The 15235-nt window shown below is 49.4% G+C and overlaps 1 protein-coding gene across 1 annotated transcript; it reads left to right on the forward strand.

The window, feature by feature from the left end:
- Nucleotides 1-11925: 11925 nt before the first annotated feature.
- LOC130119976 (transcription factor MafG) lies at nt 11926-13043 on the forward strand. The gene is made up of 2 exons (XM_056288588.1): nt 11926-11967; nt 12585-13043. Exons 1-2 carry the CDS (start codon nt 11932-11934, stop codon nt 13041-13043), a joined length of 495 nt encoding a protein of 164 aa, XP_056144563.1. The 5' UTR covers nt 11926-11931.
- The last annotated feature ends 2192 nt before the right edge of the window (nt 13044-15235 follow it).

Below are 15235 nucleotides of genomic sequence, written 5' to 3' on the forward strand. Positions count from 1 at the left end.
GGAGCCAACATCTGATCACAACATTACATGATATATGGTCTTTCTTTACCTTGTGTAGAATTTGCTGTCAACAGTGTAAACCTGTGCAGAAACACACACACACACACACACACACACACACACACACACACACACACACACACACACACACACACACACACACACACTCTCACACACACACACACACACACACACACTGCTCTGCTGTCATTAGTTATGGATAGTGTTGTAGTACTCGAGTCCAGGACTCGGACTCGAATCCGACTCGAGTCCTGGTTTTCAGGACTCCTGACTCGACTTGGACTTGAGCACTTATGACTCGGACTCGAGCATTCCCTGCATTCGGACTTGTTAATTGATAAAGGCTTTTTTTTTGTTTAGTTAGTTTTTTGTTTGGCTGTTGTGTCACAAAGTAAATAAACCCCCTCTGAAGTGGTGACAGCTGTGTCATTTTGTTTCATGCAGACCTTTTTTAATGTCAGCTTTTTTACGGTGCCAGGGGGGAGCACTGGAGCCCATCTTGGAACTCGACTCAGACTCAACCTTGATGACTCCGACCCGGACTCAGGTAATGGGGACTTGACGCGGACTCTTCTTTGGGGACTCGGACTCGAATTCGAACACTGGGGACTCGAAACTCGACTCAGACTCGAGGTTTAGTGACTCGACTACAACGCTGGTTATGGATATGCATATCAAATGTTATGCTCGCCTCAGAATGGTAAGAAGCGGTTCGTTTGCCTCTCTTTCCAAGTTCTCTTGCCTCAGAAGGGGGCTTTCATAGTGTCGGTAAAAAACAACAACCAGAATATTAACCCTCTTGATTAGGGTATTCTGGTGCAGGCCTTTTAGTGGAAGAAAAATGATGATGGCTTTGTGAATCTTAGTAAAGCTTCCCCCCACCCAGTGGGCCTGGATTCAGTCCCTCGTGGTAGCACATGAGGAAGTACCTTTTCATGTAGTAATTAACCACTCTACCTGCCTCCGGGACACCAAACAAGCAGGCTGACCCGCGCTCCAGCTGAGAAGGGGTATGAAAAAAGCCACTGACCAAACCAAGGAAAGATAAAAGGTTTTCTTTAAATGTGGCTGTTCACGTGGAAGCACTAAGTCTTCAAACGTGTTTCAGTTTCAGTTTGGCCAACACCAGGAAGTGGCGTAAGATATTCTATAATCCCCTCTAGAGTACTTTCCCAGCCTTGTTTCCTTCATTGTATTTTGGGTTGGGGTTTTTTTTTTTTTGCTGTTTTATTCAAGAAATTTTCTTTTTTTCTTCTTCTTCTTTTCTTTGGGGGACAAGTGAAGTACATCAAGTTGAATAGAAATTGTAAATTATTGTGTAACCTATTTATCCTGCTCTGACATGAACTAAAATCGAGTGCTGAAAGTCTCACTGGAGGCTGTAGCCTAAATAAAGTTTGGGTCGTTAAAGTGGGAATAGCTGCATTCATTTCCCTTCGTTCTGTGTATACAGTAGACGCAGTGGCGGCTGGCCAGTACAAATATCGAGATGAAAATCTACTTAAACATGTTAAATATAATTTAGTTGTATAATGCAAACAATAATGAAATAAAAGTGTTTGGTAACACTTTAGTATGGGGAACATAAAAAAAAACTTCATTACTAGTGAATTAGTAATGATCAAGATGTCACTTTAGTATGGGGAACATATTCTAAGTAACAAAAACTTAATTTAGAGTAATTTAACACTATGAACACTTGTAGTTTTGTGTTTTGTTATGTAAGAACAGACCATATTCATTAAGTGTTAGTAAGGGAGAATAACTCTTCTTGTGGTACTACCACCTTATAAAGGCCATACTAAGCAAAGCATATTGAGATGGTACACTAATAAGCAATACTTCTGAGGTTATAGAGGGAAAACTCATAGTTAAAGGCTTACTGGTTGTATAATAAGGCCATGCAGAATAAGGCATTAATGAGTACGTAATAATGACCAATTAAGAGCCAATATGTTGCTAATTTGCATTCTAATAAGCACCTAATTACTGGTGACTACGTTCCCCATACTGAAGTGTTACCAAGTGTTTTCAGTCTGTGAGCTCCTGTCAGCAGCCATTAAATATTGGTTCAAATCGCATTTGGTTGATTTCTGCCTGAATACATATACTTCCTGGGTGTAAGCCCTCAAACTTGTGGCGAGCAGGTGACCTGAGGCTGCTGTCTGATTGGTTTCTTCATCTTTTCCATGGGGGCGCAGTTCTGTGCCGCCCCAGACACGCCCACTTCTATTGGCAGCGAATTGGTGTTGTTTTAATGTTTTGATCTAATGTGATTGGACAATTCTCGTGGCTGTCAATCATGTTCACGCCCACCACGGCGCCTCGTCTCGACTGTCAATCATCCACCGTCTACAAACCCTGATAAAAATCTGTAGGCTACATTGTCCTTCTTAATTACTCTGTGACTGTGTGGACATTAAAGCAGCTGTCGGGTGTGCTGCGCCAAGGTAAATTGCGCCCCCCCCCCCAAATTTTTTTAGTACCAGCCGCCCCTGAGTAGACGGAAACACTCGGCATTAAAAAGAAAATCCCCACCTTGGAAGGGGTGTTGTTCCAGCTGTTCCAAGTGTTCAAAGCTCGGCCCACAGTGGCAGGTGGAGCGGGGTGAGGGTCCTTCCCTATAACCACGTCAGGCTCATTTATGCTCCCTTTTCATACAAAAGTCTGGGAAAGAAAAACACTCCGTAAAGGAATTATTGTTAATGATTGTGAGGGAGGAGGACTAGAAGCCATTGACATTGGACGTATTAATGGTGCTCTCAAAATAAATTGGCTAAGCTCCTTTGTGAAAAATGCAAACAGCCTATGGTTCCACATCTCACGCCAAATTGTTATGAAGGTGGAGGCATCAACCTTCTTCTTAGATGTGATTACGACCTTAAAAAAACGCCCTATCAAATTATACACGTTTCATCAACAGATATTACTCTACTGGGAAAGGATCTACAAGCGTTATCCTAGTCCCCATAACACTCCATGGTGGAACTGCAGGTGTGTGGTGTTTAGAAATAAATCCTCGCCGCCTGCCGCCCAGTGACTGCTGGGATAGGCTCCAGCATCCCCGCGACCCTGACAGCAGGATAAGCGGTTGGGATAATGGATGGATGGATGGATGGATGGACCACTAAATGACTTGCCAAAGGTTAGCAATCATTGTAAGGGGAGAAGTAGAATTTCTACCTGCCACCTGTGAGACCCAGGTTTGATTCCCAACTGAAGCATGTGTGTAGCAAGCAAAACTTGCTTCATTCATTTATACAGCACTTTTTTTTATAAAGTGCTACATAAATTAAGGGCTACCTACAATGCAACTTGATTGATTGATTGATTGAGGCCTCTTTTTTTGCTTACCATTGTTGATTAATAACATGCATGTTAAAACACAGTTTTGAAAGGCCAATATATTTCAAATGGAATGCGCAAAAATGGTAAAACTTTTACCGGAAGCAAAACCACAGGTCAAAGTCACGTGACTGAAAACCAGCGTAAACTACCAATCAGACACGTTAGCCCCTAACTAACGGATCTGACCCTTTAGCCGAGCGGTTAGTGGTGTCGCCTTGTGGTGCAGTACACCCCGTATCGAATCCTGCACCGGGCAAGAAAATAACCGGTTATATTGGTGGCAGCGGTGGGATCCGGAAGTGTGCAGATCCTTAGAAGTCTCTTCGGAGCGCGGGAATAACAAAGCGCGAGGGCGCGCTTCCGGTGAGGGTGACGACTGTAAACTACTAATAAGACACGTTAGCCCCTAGCTAACGGGTCTGACCCTTTAGCCGAGCGGTTAGTGGTGTCGCCTTGTGGTGCAGTACACCCCGTATCGAATCCCGCACCGGGCAAGAAAATAACCGGTTACACCAGTAATTGACGCCGGTAGTCAGGGTGGTGACAAGCGTGGGTGCAAGTCCATGAATACTGGGATGGCAGCCAGCGCTTTACCCGTGGCCCCGTCCATAGGGTTGGTGGTTGTGTCAGGAAGAGCATCCGACGTAAGACTTTGCCGAATCAGCATGTGGACTGACAAGACCATACTGGACTGGTCGAGGCGCCATACCGGATTGGTCAAGGCCTGGGTTAACAGCGGCCATCATTGGTGCTGTACCACCGATGGAAGCTGTAAAATCCGCTGTGTTGAACCCTGAGGAACGGGGAATAAGCCGAAACCCAACTTCCGCTCGGGGATGAATAAAGCATCCTGATTCTGATTCTGATTCTGATTCTGGAAGAAGACGAGTCAGGCTGCACGCCGCTGCGCGTGCGCGACACGCATGTCCGTTGTGTGTGAGTGCACGCGACATGACAGCGGCAGTGGCGAAGCAAAGAGCGCATGCGCCGCGACAGCGGAATTTGCGCGGACAGTTCTACGCTTTAATGAAATGGGCACAACGTAGAAGAGACAAACCGAAACCGAAACGGGCACGTGTTATCTGTCGTATCGATATATGGGGATCGATCCGCCCAACCCTAACACAAACACGGGCGGAATGAACGCGGAGCACGGACGTAAATGAGGCCTTACTCCTCCCACGTGACGGGCTGAGATCGTCACCGGAACGTCCGTAACGCCGAGGACCAGCAGCCCGAGTGTCGGGCAGGGAGACACACACGTGGCTTCTCCTTTTTTTTGGGGGGGGGGGCAGTTTTCACCATCAGCCTGAGCCCCTAATGGCCGGAGGTCTTGGCTTAGTGTTTCCCCGCGACTAGGCGCATCACAGCTCCGCTTTGAAAGCTGTTGAATGATTTCCCCTCTCCCTCTTTTTGTCACTCTTATTTCACGCTCTGAATACTTAGTAGTTAATAGCTTCCCTCGTCTCTCACCGCACACACTCCCCCTCTCCCCCCCTCTCTCCCTCTCCCTCCCTCTCCCTCCGCTCTCGCCGTCTTCACCTTGTGTTTGGGGAAGGCGCAGCCCGCACGGTGCCTTTCGCCCCTGCACGGGTTTACACGAGCCCTCCTCCAGTAACTTCTCCGGAGCTATCAGAGGAATCTGGCTTTTAATTTGCAGTTAAATGTCGGCCGACACATGCAGCTTGCTCGATAATTGACTTCACTCAGCTGAAGGGAGGGATGATTAGATCTGAATATCTAAGCGAATCTTATCAAAGCAGGATGGGGAGGGAGGGGGAGCCCAACTAGTGCCTCCTGTCAGCCGTGAAACGTTGGAAGCGGTTATCGCTGCTGTAGGTGGAAGTGTGTGTGTGCGTGTGTGTGTGTGTGTGTGTGTGTTGTGTACGTGGGATCGAGAGGGCGCAGTTGGCTGCGTTTGGCATTTCCAGCCTATGAACATGAGTGGACAGGTTTGCGGAGTTTTCCATGTAACCCCCCCCCCCACTGGTTTGTTTATATACATACAGCATGCCACTCATCCAGATGTGGAGTATATTGTTGGAGCCCCCCCCCCCACTATTTTGACGAGTCATTGCCTTGTGCACACGTCCAGGAAATGTTAAGGTGCACGAGAAAAACAGCAGGAGTCAGGTCTGCACACTGATTTGCTCCTAAAAGCTATTCTGTTCGGCGACGTTTCTATCAGTTAGATCTTGCTCGGGCCTGAGGCCGCACTGTTTATAATAGAAGGCGCCGGCGCTTACGTCTGGATTTCAACCCGGCGGCCTGGAGCGGAAGCTCCCGCCCCTTTGTTTGATTGACGGCCCAAGTTGCGAGCGTTCCGAGTAAACAACGCCAGCCGCGGCGGCGTCGTCCTTACGCGCGTCAGCTAGCTTGCCTTAGCCGCCATCGTTTGCTGTTATAGGATTTGTACGCTAATTTGTGCGTTATTTGTAGTAATGGGAAAAGAAGCAATGCTAGGTAATCCGAAGCTGTCCACTATATATATACAGTATGCTGTGATTACTGCCAGGTTAGACACGCCCCCGTTCGCAGGTAGTTATATTTACGCCATTAGCATGCTAGCCTAGCAGGCCAGAAGAAGAATGCTACCTCCGAGAAAGCCATTCTCCAACTTGCAATGTTTCTCCAACGATTGATTTTTTTCTTCTTCAGTGTCTCCTTTTATTTGTGGCCATTCTCCACCCAACATCGCGGTTAGGTTTTTGTTTGTGTTTTGTTTTGTTTTCGCTCTAAGGAGCCGAGTGGCGTCTCGGTTAGCTGCCAGCACTGTGATGAGCTGAGAGGAAGTACAGCCAAGGCGCTCGGGCCTTATCCCTCAGTGCGTGGTGTGCGCATGTCTTCGTGCACGTGCTTCAAAATCATGTGATTTAAATTTTTGTCTTTTTTTTGTCTTTTTTTTTACGGTACAGGGACCAGCTTTGCTCAGTAGAAACTCCGCAGGTCACCTTTAAGGACGCGGTGACGTGGTTATTTGTCAACTCGTTAAGCTGTTGTTGAGCCATGCTGCAGCTCTGTGGGCGTCACAAGTCACGTTCCTATGGCACCGTCTTACTACCTGGTTTGGAGAAAACGAGTTGGCAATAATAATAAATTGAAGGCAAGCCTCGCACCGGTTGGCAGTCTTCATGGTCTTGCATTTTTGCAGAGACAAGGAGAACAGATCGGTAGTAGGGCGGAAGGATGTTGTAAAACAAGAACTTTTTTTTTGTTATATAGCAATGCTAAAAGAATAAAAAGGAGTCACATAATTTCACCAGATACATGCAGCTTTTAACTTCCAAACTTGCAAAGAATTTATCGCTAGCAGTAATTGAGGTGGTTTTAGATAAGGCAGTTGTCCAAGATGTCATTTAATCAGGCTAAATTCTATTATTTGGCACATGCACTAGAATATTTTTCTTCAATTGTAGCCATGAAAAAGCGGACCTTGCTAGATTTCATTCTCTATTAAGCAGTAAGAGTTTTAGCCTAACATGATTGATTGACCCAGTTGCCTTACACTGCATTCATACACTGCATTCTGACACTGCATTCTTACACTGCATTCATACACTGCGTTCATATACTGCATTGTAACACTGCATTCACACACTGCATTCTTACGCTGCATTCTTACACTGAAATCTTTGCAACGTGACTGTTGCACATGTGCATATTGAAATGTCGATTCGGAAACGATATATTGTTCAGCCTGAATTGGTGCTATTCTAGTCTTCTAGGCCTGATTAATGGTAAGACTATGTGTCCTTTTGTTGCTCTCTCACATCCTCCGCAGGCCTTGCCTGAGCCAAGCAGAGGAAAGAAACCATTACCAAAAATATGGCCAAAAAAAACCCAACACCCCCCCCCCCCGTGGGAGTTTCTGCTTTTTCTGGAGACAAATATTTGTTCGGGGGAAAGATAAACTCCGCCGTTTGTTTCGCCGAGTCGAATTGCCGCCGTAGTGTGCCGCCCGCCTTCTCGAAACCGCCTTTCATCAGCATGCACCTCCACTGCCTAGTTTATCCACTTCATTAGGAACCTGCCGATGCCAAGTGCCGGTCTACTTCCTTTCAGGAATTGGCATTGACGAGTTGCATTTGTGTGTGTATTCCCATGCACTGGCGTAGTCTTGGTAGTTTGTGTGTGTGCGTGCATGTGTGTGTGTGTGGCTCCATGTGCCTGCGGCTGCTGGTTATGCGATGCACGGTCCGGTCTCATGTCTCCGTAAAGCCTGTGCCACTGATAGTCCTCCCCAGCCGTGTTTAGTATTCAGACAGCAGGCGCTGCTGTAATATGGATTGCGATTGCGAGGCGGGTTGCTAGGGGTTTTGTTTGCTCTTATGGCCCTGATAATCTTGTTACACCGCTGTCAAGTGGAGCTAGCTCTCCAGTCCTCAAACCCCCCCCCCCACCCCACACACCCCACCTCCCGTCGCCAACAACATGCCACCACCAGCACTAGCAGCAGCTGCCCCCACCCCACCCCACCCCAGATCCAGCCAGCCTACCGCCATTTTAAGATGGCTATTGATGGAGGTGCGTTGGATTTTCTCCTTGAAAAATTACCTCCCAAGCATCTTTTATTCACCCTCCAGCCCCCCCCTCCACCCCCAACCTGCCTCCAGGTGTCTCCTACCCCCACCTTGGGCTGTGAATAGTGGGGATAAATATTCATCAGGAGACACGGCGTGCAGATGCTACAGGGGAGCCACGGCTCCCACTCGACAAAGGCTCCCCTGGCTAATGGTGTCCATCCTTCGCCAGCCCCCCCCCCCCCCCCCCGGGGGAGAGCCTGCAGTGGAGGACCGGGCCATTAAGACCTGCCAACAGGATCAAGGCCCGACTGAGACGTCTCATCAGCATTCATCTTACCGCGTTGAAGTCACCCCCCCCCCGTCTCTTTAATCTCACCCGGGATGATCCCACCTAGCGAGACAAGTCACCCTCACTGGATCTGTGTACAGGGGGGCGGCCACTGAAGTTTGGGTTCGCTCTCGTGGTGCCAGTTCAACTTGACAACTTCTTAATTGGCACCTTGGTCTCGGTCCTTGCTGAGATCAGGGCTTTTTTTTTCTTTTTCTTTTTTTTTGCTCTCTATTTCTCAGACCTGTTTTTCTCAAGCTCCTCTAAATGTGTCGAGAGTGCATTTTTCACAAGGCTGCTCTCTCTCTCTCTCTCTCTCTCTCTCTCTCTCTCTCTCTCTCTCTCTCTCTCTCTCTCTCTCTCTCTCTCTCCCCCTCTCTCTCACCGGGTGACCACACTCAGCGTTTTCTATTTCCTGTGGGCGTGATGTCTCTCCTCCACAAGCAATCAGCTCTGATATGTCAGCGTTCTCGTGGGCGATTCATAAAAATTCAAAAAGGCACCCGTGTCCCCGGCACCCGCCGCCACTCCCGACTCCCCACCCTTCTGCCGGGCTCCGTCCTCTGAGCCGCCGCTTTCGTCTGCCGGTCCCCTTCCCTCACACACACACACACACACAGTGCAATCGTTAATAGGAGGTTATATCGTGTGTGTACCGCTCAAGAGGACTCTCGTGTCCTCTGCAGTCCATTGTGACTGTTAAAAGGGGTGAACTTGTCAAACGCAAGGGCACCCTGCACCACCTAGTCCGGCCCCGGCCGTGTGGGGAGTCGGTAACCTGTCATTTGCCTTTTCCTTTTTTTCTGTCTTACCCTCAGTGAGTGATATAAAGACAAGCACCAAAGACATGTGGAGGTAGTGTGTGTGTGTGTGTGTGTGTGTGTGTGTGTGTGTGTGTGGGACGTGTCTGGTCGTGGAAGGGAGCAGCTGTGCGTCGGGGCCTCGCCTGTGTTTTGCTGCCATGGCCTGTCATTGGTGGCAGTCTGTTGGCGGCGGCCTGTGCTCGAGGGTTGCTGCCCGGGCACCGGCCTCCCACAGCGTCATATGGTGAGCTGTTGGCTGCGCAGGCCAGCCCCGCTATGTCATCTCTTAAGCAGCTGTGCGGCACCTCCCCGGCCAGGAAAACGTGTCATCTCCCGGCAAATTGTGGCGTTTTTTCCCCCCCTTCCCTTTACTTTTTTTTGGTTGAATATTTTGGGCTAGGTGTGATGGAAATGGCGAGCTCACAGTATAGGAAATTTGAAGGCAGCAGTTTTTTTTCTCCCCCTCCCCCCCCCCTCTCTCTAGGAGTTTGACAGTGGCTGTTAGTGGGGTACTTTCCTGTCTATTTGTCCATTATCTGTGCGTCATCAAGTGCGGACCATTATCCCATCATGTTTTGCGTCCGTGGTCCAGAATGCTCGCTGGAAACGGGGTGGCCGCGGAGGCCGGCGAGAGGTAGGTGCTACTACGGGCGAGCTATTTCGAACCGAGCGAGACGCGGATGAAAATATCACATTTAAAAAAAAAAAAAAAATCCTTCATAGGATTTGAGGCGCGGCGGCGAGGAGGAGCCGGAGGACCGTGGAGAAGAGCATCGAGGATGCGAGTCACAATCTGACCTCCTGTGTTTTCTTCTTCTTCTTTTTTTTTTTTTGTGCGCCGCCCGTGTGATCGCCTCGTATTGAGGTCATTTTTAACAAGCTCCTGTCTCTCTCTGTTCGGCGGAGGTGACCGGTCCACCTGTAGCGCCTCTTTGTTGCCATGGTAATGTCCTGGCTATCCCTGTGCACTTCAGAGCTGCTGCTCGTCTTTTGATTTATTTATTTAATTTATTCGTTTTTTTTGTTTGGTTTTTTTCATCATCGTCATCCCGCCGAACCTCTCTGCATACATCATGCCTCCACACGGGCCGCGGTGACGGGCTGAGCGGAGGTGCTGCCCCGTGTAAGCTCGCACCCGTGCACGCGCACACGCACACACACACACACACACACACACACACACAGACACACACACACACACACACACACACACACAAAAGGCCTGCCAGTGTTTATTTTCAGGAATCTGTTTCTCAGTCTTGATGGGGGGAAAAAACTTGTGAAACCCCACATGTGTTTGTTTATGTTAGCAGAACAGAGACACACGTACACACACACACACACACACACACACACACACACACACACACACACACGCTGCTGGGATGTGTAAATCAGCTTACCGAGGCAGTGTGTTGGCTGTGGCTGTGTCGCTGACGCAGCGTGTAGCGTCTGTAGAGTAGAGCACTTACAGCCACAACTGTTTCTGTATATATGTTGTGTGTGTGTGTGTGTGTGCGTGCATGTGTGTGTGTGTGCGTGTGTGTGTGTGTGTTTTCTATCTTGTTCGGCTGTGTTTGCGAAGGCCAATTTGAGTTTTTCCCCACAAGAGTGGGCACGTTTCTGCGAAGTGTGGACATCTTGGCCGGTCCTCCCTCCGTGAAGGGGTCTCCTTTAGGGTCAGGACCCGGGTTTGGGGTTACGGTTGGGATTAGGATTAGGTCGAGGCTAGGGTAAGGGTTCAGCTTAGGCGTGTAGTTGGGATGGTTAAGGTCAGGGGTCAGAGAATGAATGGAGTCAATGAGAGACCTCAAGTATAGGAAATAAAACGTGTGTGTGTGTGGGGGGGGGGAGGGGGGGCACGTGGCTGTGTTTGGGGGGGGGTGGGGGGCACGTTGGGTGCTTGTGCTCTGACAGAAGGCTGCCCCGTTCTCTGCCTGTCTTCGCCCCGGCAGCTGCCTCACTCGCGTGCACCGCCGCCCCGCACAGAGCCGAGGAAATGGAGCTGCGCCGAGGGCCTTTCAGTCGCAGGTGAACAGGCCCGGTTCTGCCGGACCGCGGCGATTACAGGCTCGCTGTGTTTCCCCCTGCGTTGTTCAGTGGAAGTTTAGTCCCAAACAGGCCCGGGGTGCGCCTCGCCGAATAAACGGCCCAATCGCGTTGCAGAGTAGACTCGAGTCCGCGCAGCCCTGTCCCCCCCCCCCCCCCCCCGTGAAGGTGGGAAAAGCGTTGGGAGGTGGACGGCAGGACTCACTCGGTCCAGCTTTTTTCCGTGGCCGCCGCTTCGGAAGGCTGCACTTAAGGAGGGAAGACTCCTTGAGTTTTGTTTTCCGAGAAACCATTGTGGACCCGCTGCCAAGCCACTAAATGTCATCCTTGCCTGCTATTCACAGAATCTAGTGGGCTGTGCCACCTCTGATGTCTGCGTTGAAAATAGTGTGCCCCCGGACTGCCGGCGAAAGCTGAGATCTTCCCAGCTTTTCCCTTTCAGGAAAAAAAAAAGAAGTACCTTTCTGTTTAGCGTGATCCGTATCGACCCCGACCCGCGTTGAGGGAGAAATGCTACAGACCTATTTTGGTGACCTGATAAAGAGTGGAGCTATTCAAGTCAGTCATGACAGCTGAGCTAATGGTCCAGGTACTGCATGCAAACTAGACCCTGGCATCGCTTATGTCTGAAGTCCTTGACCCATTTTGGGCCTTTTTTTTTTTTGTATTTATAAGGGCTTGGTGGTGTTGTACTTTTCCTCTCCTAAAGCCATCACACCTCGGTACTTTAAAAGAACTTGGGGGAAAAAAAGAAAAAGAAGTCCAGCAAGCCGCCTCTGGCGTATGTATTTGTGTACTAATGACTAACGTTGTTATCCACAGAACAACCAGCGGTGCAGTTGGAAACGGCTCTCGTGGCATGACTACCACAAACAAGGGAAACAAAGCCTTGAAGGTAAATGGCCTGCTGCTTGCACAGTATTAACTAAGTTTGAGGGGGCGTCCAGGTAGCGTGGCGGGCCATTCTGTTGCCCACCAACACGGGGATCGCTGGTTCGAATCCCCCCCCTGTGTTACCTCCGGTTTGGTCGGGCGTCCCTGCAGACACAGTTGGCCGTGTCTGCGGGTGGGAAGCCGGATGTGGGCGTGTGCCCCTGCTCGCTGCGCTAGCGCCTCCTCTGGTCGGTCGGGGCGCCTGTTCGGAGGGGAGGGGGAACCGGGGGTGGGTAGTGTGATCCTCCCACGTGCTACGTTCCCCTGGCGAAACTCCTCCCCGTCAGGTGAAAAGAAGAGGCTGGCGGCTCCGCATGTATCGGAGGAGGCATGTGGTGGTCTGCGGCCCTCCCCGGATTGGCAGAGGGGGGTGGCGCAGCGACCGGGTAATTGGCCAAGTACAATTGGGGAAGAAAAGGACGGGAAAGTAAAAAAAAACACAAAAAACAACTTAAGTTTGAGGGATTTGAAAGCTAGAATTCAAATTTGAGAGGAAACACTTGAACGTAATGGCGATCACTCACCAACCCTGGTTGCTGCCCCCCCCCCCCCTCTCTCTCTCTGTCTGGGGGTATCAAGGTGAAGCGGGAGCCGGGGGAGAATGGCACCAGCCTGACGGACGAGGAGCTGGTGACCATGTCGGTGCGAGAGCTGAACCAGCACCTGCGGGGTCTGACTAAAGAGGAGATCCTGCAGCTCAAGCAGCGGCGGCGCACGCTGAAGAACCGGGGCTACGCCGCCAGCTGCCGCGTAAAACGCGTCACCCAGAAGGAGGAGCTGGAAAAGCAGAAGGCCCAGCTGCAGCAGGAGGTGGACAAGCTGGCGACGGAGAACGCCAGCATGAAGGTGGAGCTGGACGCGCTCCGCTCCAAGTACGAGGCTCTGCAGAGCTTCGCCAGGACTGTGGCCCGTAGCCCCGTCACCTCCGCTACCACCAGGGCGCCCATGTCCTCTGTTATAGGGCCCCTCATCCCTGGCAAAGTGGCCGCCACCAGCGTCATCACCATTGTCAAGTCCAAAACGGAGGCCAGGTCGTAGTATTGGAACGGGCGACGTGGCAGCTTGTCTCGCTGAAATTGAGCCGGTGCATCGTAACAAGCTAGGGGACGAGTTACAAGTCCTTAAATCGAGGTTGTAACTCTCGAACTTGCGGACTCCAACACTAACAATTTGCTTGCTGACACAGCCCCCTCTGCCTGCATCCCAAAATCTGTTTTGATTGTACTTAGGATACCGGCCGTGGCTGACAATGATCCGTGTGTTGACTCAACGTGCACGGCCCATCATGTAATTGAGTTTCACAAGTCATTCGGACTAACGAGATGAATGCTCGTGATCACAATATCGAGGGAATGTTTCCAAATTATCATTTCATCCGAAATCTTGCAGCCTCATTATACATGCAAGGATGTATATGAGCTGCGTGCATCACACGCTGGGTATCCTGAGAGTCACAGTCTGAGGACGGTTGTCGGCCTGTCCTTAGTTAACGTCTCAAAAGTCCTACTCCCCGGTACATGCCACTACGTGTACTTCAGTTTTAGGATTCGATGTGCGGTGAGGCCTCTGAAGTGTTTTCCGTCCTAATACATGATTTGTTGGCTGTGTCACATCTAAGCCCAACTAGCCAAGTCGTGAGCGGTAGCGTATTCCACCATTTACATCGGAGGAAAACAAAACAAAACAAAAACCGATAGCACTTATCTCCCATTGAAACCCTCGGCTTGTTATGATGCACCGTCTTAAATGATGACGTGTAACTAATGGTATACTTAATTGGGATGCTGAGGATGTCTTGAAAACAGCCTGACCAACCCCAAACTAGGAAATTATTAGTCCAATTTGTGATTTCGTTGGCTGTCTACCAAGGGGCGTAGGCGTCAAACGGTGCCGCCAAGAAGGGCCTTCGTTTCCGCCTGCGTCCCTGGCAGACCTTTTGATGAACGTGTCGTCGATATGACTGGTAGATGCAATAATATACGTATGCACTGAAAATACAAAGAGGTCTTGCATATTTATGGCGGGTGGAAATATTTAAGATGATCAGCAGTTTTTAAATGTGGTGGTTCCAGAGCCGAGTGCCATTCCAGTATGACAAGATTCTCCTCCATCATCCGAGAACCTGAATGTTACTCCAGTAATATCTTCATGTTTTGTGAGGACGGCGTAATCCACACACATTTTAAGACATAATTTTTGCTGATAGAGATGTTCAAAATGTTTTTTGTTTGAAACATATATATATATATATATATATATATATATGTTTTTTTTCTTTTTGTAATTACTTGGTGACAGGGCAGTGAAATATTTCCAAAACAAAAATTTACACAAGCTTTACTGTTGGACTTGTTAAGGTGTGTATCTTAGAAATATTTGTCTAATGTTGAGTTCTTGGGTTTTATTACCGCGTAGTTTACCTTACATTGTTTATACAAACACGGAAAAGAAAACCTAAAAAAACAAAAACAAACAAAAAACAAACAAAAAAAAAACCCTGTGATATCTTTTTTGCAATTGTACCAAAAGTGGCTTATTATTGAAGTCTGATAGCTTTTTCTAGTGACTAGGCGCGTACTGTGGGGTAGCGCAGTGATGTGACGTGTAAGTGACAAGTCGGCAGTGTCGTTCACTGTATTGATGTCAATGCTGTGCTATTTAAACCAATCTGTAGAGCTAAGCTAGGTGGTGTAAACAAGGTCAATTGTCTTCGTTCGTGTCGGCATCCGTGGTATCCTCCGCTTCCTTGGTGTTGGTTGCAAATCGTCGTGTCATTCCGCATACTGAGCCATGCAAGAGAGACTCGGGTGAGCCGGCATTCGGATATCTCATTCACGTCGAGATCTGAGCGAGGAGGGGCGACATTCAAAAAGCCCAACTTACGGGGCAGCCTGAAACTGTATTCTCTCTGCAGAGTCTGACCGGTGGTTGAAAACCGTCGTCCCAATGCGTCGTAGACGCCACTTCTTGGAAACTCCGCCTGTAATCGAATCTGACTCGTCGACGAGATCGAGGGCACAGGCCCGGGATCACGAGATCTCGTGTCGTAGTACGATTTCATAATTTCGTGAAAATAGAAATTCACCCTAACCGCCGTGGTTTTTGTGTTTTCAAATATAGTGTAGCGAATTCGGGGGGGGGGGGGGCCGTCCGGGAACCGCCACAGCCGGGACGCGAACCCGTGTCTCCCGCTCCGCAAGCGACAAGGTTAACCAGTCTGACCCTTTAGT

Source organism: Lampris incognitus, chromosome 10 (assembly GCF_029633865.1).
Source record: "Lampris incognitus isolate fLamInc1 chromosome 10, fLamInc1.hap2, whole genome shotgun sequence".
Taxonomy (NCBI): Eukaryota; Metazoa; Chordata; class Actinopteri; order Lampriformes; family Lampridae; genus Lampris; species Lampris incognitus.

Coding starts and splice junctions, on each gene's coding strand:
- LOC130119976 (XM_056288588.1), top strand. CDS start 11,932: ATGACTACCACAAACAAGGGAAACAAAGCCTTGAAG. Junction 11,968..12,584: donor AGGGAAACAAAGCCTTGAAG/GTAAATGGCCTG, acceptor GGGGGTATCAAG/GTGAAGCGGGAGCCGGGGGA.